The sequence below is a fragment of the Naegleria lovaniensis genome (assembly GCF_003324165.1).
Source record: "Naegleria lovaniensis strain ATCC 30569 chromosome Unknown tig105, whole genome shotgun sequence".
Lineage (NCBI taxonomy): Eukaryota > Heterolobosea > Eutetramitea > Acrasida > Naegleriidae > Naegleria > Naegleria lovaniensis.
In genome coordinates, this window is record NW_025407925.1 from 1 (window position 1) to 5769 (window position 5769).

The 5769-nt window shown below is 39.3% G+C and overlaps 3 protein-coding genes across 3 annotated transcripts; 2 read left to right on the forward strand and 1 right to left on the reverse strand.

The window, feature by feature from the left end:
• Positions 1-164: 164 nt before the first annotated feature.
• C9374_000381 (uncharacterized protein) lies at positions 165-1286 on the reverse strand (the record flags this gene model as incomplete). Its single annotated transcript, XM_044693379.1, has 1 exon — positions 165-1286. The coding sequence occupies one exon, from the start codon at positions 1284-1286 to the stop codon at positions 165-167; it is 1122 nt and encodes a 373-aa protein (XP_044541439.1).
• A 362-nt stretch (positions 1287-1648) lies between these two features.
• Positions 1649-2671, forward strand: C9374_000382 (uncharacterized protein; the record flags this gene model as incomplete). Its single annotated transcript, XM_044693390.1, has 1 exon — positions 1649-2671. One exon carries the CDS (start codon positions 1649-1651, stop codon positions 2669-2671), a length of 1023 nt encoding a protein of 340 aa, XP_044541440.1.
• Positions 2672-2725: 54 nt separating this feature from the next.
• C9374_000383 (uncharacterized protein) lies at positions 2726-5467 on the forward strand (the record flags this gene model as incomplete). Its single annotated transcript, XM_044693401.1, has 1 exon — positions 2726-5467. The coding sequence occupies one exon, from the start codon at positions 2726-2728 to the stop codon at positions 5465-5467; it is 2742 nt and encodes a 913-aa protein (XP_044541441.1).
• Positions 5468-5769: the final 302 nt, after the last annotated feature.

Sequence of the window (5769 nt, forward strand, 5' to 3'; positions counted from 1 at the left end):
TGGAAGGCAAACAAAATATCGTCCTCTTTCTCGTACAAAGGTTGTCTCGTGTGAAAATTTTTTGTTGTCTTGTTGTTTGGGTAGGCGATGGGCAGGCAATTATGGAAAAATTAGAATTCAGAAAAGTTCCAATCACATAAATCAATCACATTCATGTAAGAGATTCAAATCACATGTAAGTAAAATCGAAATACATATATATACATACCAATCTCTTCCTTTAACCACTTTCGTGCTCTTGCAGGATAATAAAATTTCAAAAGATGATCCGTAGATTTCTTGGAAGGGCATGCACTTTCATTCCCTTTAAAAAAGGTAGGTTTTAACAACACTCCTTCCTGTGATAATGAAATATTTGTCACCTTGAACGACTGATAGGGATGTTGAGTGCTTCGTCCTTTCATTTCGAATTCACGAGGTTGTCGAGTAAAATGCTTAGGATTAAATCTTTCGTTCAATTCCTCATCAGTAATCATCTCTTTCTTTCCTTTTTGAACATCTTTAAGAAATTTGGATTTGGCCTTTCGAGCAGCCTCTTTGGATTCCTTTTCTGCTGCTTGCTTGTTATTATATCTAGTAATTTTCTCAGCCTTGACAAAGTCTTTCACAGCGTTCAATTTAATATCTGCTGGACAATGTTTCAACTCTTGATCCCATAGCCACCTAGTTTGTTTGAATCTCAGGTTGGTTTGGGGATTCTTCAAAATTTTAAAGTAATCGTCTTCTGTGGTGGTAAGGAGTGTTTTTCCCTTGTTTTGCTCTAACATGAAATGAAGGAGACATGCTTCGTTATAAGCATGGTTAGAATTGAAGAAAAATCTTTCAAAGACCTTCTTTTGTTTTGAAGTGAGTTTCAATCTCACTTTCTTTGTTCTCACAAAATAATTGTCTTCGTTTGAGATTGAGAAGGAGGTGAATAATTGTTTCAGCAATTTCTCGATAGTGTCATCAGCTTTTTCCTTTGATTCCGCAGTAGTGGATGAATTGACTCCATTCTCAGCAGTCGTAGATGAACTCACTCCATTCTCAGCAGTAGTAAATGAATTCACTTCATTCTCTGCAGTAGTAGATGAATTCACTTCGTTCACAGCAGTCGTGGATGAACTTACTTCGTTCTCTTGAAGCATTGTTAAAGACTCCTCTAACGCAGATACTTCCTTGAATTCCTGAACAAGCTTCTTCTTTTCTGACCCAAACTTGCGTCCGTTGAACGAGCAGACTGTCCTTTTAAACTTGGAATTTCCACACTTACATGGCGTCTTTTTCCAAGTTTCTGATTTGCTCATTAGTTTTCCTCCAATTAATTCCAAACTCTTGTTGTTGTTTACAATGTAGAAACACCACACTTTTTCTACCAATTCCTTCTTGCTCGGAGGTGGTGATTCTGTGGATGGACATCGTTGGCGAATGGAGAGGGTAAACCAACTTTGGGTCGGTATTTTCGTACCATTTTTGATTTGTTCTGAACGTAGTGAAGGGCAGGAATGTTTCGATTGTAAACAATAAATGAGTTTGGTTGAGCATTCTCAAAAATTTTTATGCTCAAAAAATTTTCTGCATACTCGAGCTTCGTCTCTCATTGCTTTGCTTAGTGACTTTCTTCACCAACCGTTTTGCTCTATCATTGCTCATTGTCCTCATCATCATAATGGCCTCTCAACATCAAGACATCGTACATCAAGATAACAATTCAGACGAGAGTCAATACATGAAATATGTGTTATTATCAGACAACAATTCTACATTGTCGAATTCTCCAACTCATCCAACAAAAACTCCAACAAAGAAAGTTGCTCTTGTCAGACACAAACTAGCTAGCAAGAAGAAAACTACATCTCCATCTGTTAGTGTGAATCGTCATTCACAACAGCCAATTTCTGAACCTGTTATCCAACCAAAAACCCAAACCGATGGTGGAGCATCACAAACACCAGACTACTGGCGCATGCTACTTCTTGAAGCATTCGAGGACAAACTCGGTGGTTCAGGTAACATGTATACAAATGACGAACTTTACAACTTCATCATCAACCAATCCTCTCTCAGCATCACGACCGCCAGTGAGTGGAAAGCTCGAATCAACACTCTTCTTCACAAGTTCGAGCAATTCTTCACGCCTCTAGACTCATCTTACGGCGCCGATAAGATCAAGTCTAAAGGTTATAAAAGAGTGTTGGAAGTTTTACACAAGCTGGCGTGTGTGAGTAAAGCTGCAAGAATGCAACAAGAGTTCAATTTTCAATTCACTCTGGACTCCTTAGAATTATGTGAATTGTTATCTAGACTCTTAATGGTGTTTATTAATGAAGGAACAGAGAATAACTCTTTCGAAGCCGCTGATGATTTCATCTCGGGATACATTGCCACTGATAATTATTTGGAAATGACAGAGAAGGAGAGAGAGAAAATCAGAAAGAGAGTTCAACAAAAACACCAAGAAGATGCTATTAAGAATGTTAACTCATTCGTTCAGAAGTCGATGAATGGTAGACTACGAGGTAATGGACGATATCGTGGCAATGGAAGATATCATCCATACTCAGGACCTCAGAACAACTATCAAAATACCGCGACCCCATCCGGCACCAATAAGCCTCCCTTTCAAAGAAGAAACTATGGTGGAAATCCAAGCAGTAACTCCCAGCAATCTTCTGGAAACAATCTCCTCTGACAAAGAAGAGGTGATTGGAGGACGTCTTCAACGGTTTTCAGATCATTGGAAGCAATGGGGTGCTTCTCAATTCGTCCTCAATATGGTGACACATGGCGTGATCATCAATTCGAACCCCATGTTTTGGAAACACTATCATCAGAGACAATTTACACAAGAAGAGACAATTTGGATCAGACAAGAATTGAGCAAGATGTTCCACCTCAAAATTATAGGTCTGGGCTCTTCACGAACAATATTAAATCCAATCAATGTAGTACCAAAGAAAGGGAAGGACCTGTTTCGATTTATACTGGATTTACGAATGATCAATGGCGGAATAGAAGTGTCTCCCTTCAAAATGGACACTCTACTCAAATGTATGAAGTTTTTCAAGAAAGGAATGTGGGCTGCAAAGATAGATCTCAAAAAGGGTTACTTCCATATCCCTATACACCCAGACTCACATCATCTATTAGGATTCCAATTCGAAGGAATGATTTTCGAATTTCTCTGCCTCCCTTTCGGTCTCGCTCCAGCTCCAATTATTTTCACAAAGATATTCAAAGACATAATCATCGTTTGGAGAAGGAACGGAATGATGGTTTATATTTACATAGACGATATGTTAATACTGGCCTTCTCTCTAGAAGAACTTTGGGACAACATTATGACCATAATTCTCGATCTAATGTTCCTAGGTTGGCTGCTTCAATTAGAAAAATGCATCCTCACACCCACTCAAACAATAGAATTCCTAGGTATAACTCTAGATTTTGTGTCAGGCCGTATGTTAATCCCAACAGACAAAGTAGAAACAGCAATAGATGTATCAAACGAACTTATTCAAGCGGAAAAATCGAGAAAGTTTATAAGTTGCCGATTCGTAGCCAAATTTATTGGCAAAATGGAGTTCTTGACAATAGCCAATCCTTACATCGCACCGTTCTTGCACCGTCTCAGGAAAGATATGCTATCAGTGGTCCAAAAGAGAAGCTGGAAAGCATCTATGAGGATCAACAGAGGAGCCAAGAAGGATCTCGAAACTCTTCAGCAAATTGTGCAAGAGAATACTGGAGTTTGTTTCGAGTTAGATACACCAACCCCAGTCGTCGTCAATTCAGATGCATCCCTTCAAGGTTATGGAATTCATGCAAACTCCAACATTTTGGTGGGCAAGTTCAATCAGACAGACGAAACACAGACTCATATCAATCAGAAAGAGCTTCTTGCGGTTCTCTATTTTTTCCGTCATGCAGATCAACACAACAATTACCCTCAAAATACCTATTTCGAGTTCAGAGGAGACAACACAACAGCACTCAGTTATTTAAGGAAGGGTTACGGAATGTTCGACCATCTGGCCTCCACAGCGAAGGAGATTTGGACAATCCTACTCAAAAGAAAGTGGTCGATTTCCAAAGTTGTTTACATCCCATCCCAACAAAACAATATCGCAGATCGGTTGAGTCGCCTCGGAGATTGGCGCTCCTCAGAAGAACTTCTCGACCTCATTCAACAAGAATTCGGTTACCATACGGTAGACAGATTCGCGACAGCAAGTTCCGCAGTCACAATTCAATTCAACAGTTGGCTAGAGAACGATGCATTTCAGTCTCCGTGGGAAATGGACTCAGTCAACTATTGCGTCCCTCCATTAGGTCTAATTCCACAAACAATAGCACACATCATCAAATCGAAGGCTCGAGGGACATTACTAGTTCCCAATTGGCCCTCCTCACACTGGTTCTCAGTACTGCTGAAGATATCAGAAAAAAGTATAAGTGTTCCAAGAAGTTTGCTTATAATCGAGCCTTATACCGAATTGTTCAACAAATTCGAAAATCTGGAAATGATTGCCTTCAAAGTGAATGGCAAACTGTTTCACAATTAACAGCTTTAAGCGTAATTGTCTCTCTAGCTCCGTCAACCCTTACAGAATATTCAAAAATTTATGGCCTCTTCTCATGGTTTGTAACGGCCTTCGACTTTCAAAAAGAATCCGATTCAGTCTTAGATTATTTTTATGGATATCTTGTTTCTATGAAAAAAGCGTACCTTATTCAGAAAGCAAAAGCAGCCATCCAATTTTTCGCTGATCTTGAAGGATGGCAACTTAAAGTATCGAGTAGATTTGGAAGAGTAGTTAAGGGTTCTACAAAGATTTGGTCGTTAGTGGACAGGAAAAAGATAGTGAGAGACCCCATTCGCTCATATCACATCGCAGATTATATTTCTTCATGCAACCCACAGTCTCCTGAAGAGTGCTTTATTTTTTCTCTCACTTCAGCCATTTTGGTTATTGGTTTTAGATTATTTGCTCGTCCTGGCGAGCTATGTGAATTGAAGTGGTCCGATGTGGAAATGGACAAACCAAAACCGGGGTGGATTAATATTAATCTTGCTGGTCACAAAACGGACTTCTTCTTTAATGATCGACCTCACCCAATAGATCCTGTCCAAGACTCCAACACCTTTTGTCCTGTTCAAATCTTAACGACCTATATGAACCTAGTCAGAAATTTTAAATCTCCGGATTCACCACTTTTTTCATTTAAGGACAACCAATACCTAACTACAACTCAAATCTCAGAATTGATTCGCAATGCAATCAGACAAATTGACAGCACAGTGAAAGTCTCCGGACACAGCTTGAGAATCGGTGCATCCACCGAAATTTCCTCTAAAGGAATGCCTATTGAAGTCAACAAAATTATGGGTCGATGGGTGTCGGATAAGTCGGTACTTAGGTACTCGAGACGAATTGGTTTTGCAGAAAGCGATTTCTCCACCAAACTTTTTAATACTCGGAACTAACCCATTAGTTTTCCTCCAATTAATTCCAAACTCTTGTTGTTTACATTATCGAAACATGATTTGTTCTGAACGTAGTGAAGGGCAGGAATGTTTCGATTGTAAACAATAAATGAGTTTGGTTGAGCATTCTCAAAAATTTTTATGCTCAAAAAATTTTCTGCATACTCGAGCTTCGTCTCTCATTGCTTTGCTTAGTGACTTCCCACCCATCGCACTCCCACCCTTATCATGCTTTCTTAAGCTTTTCAAGTTCCTTTTTCGCTGATCCTTAATGTTCTTGTGGTAAGGAAGGACATTATGAC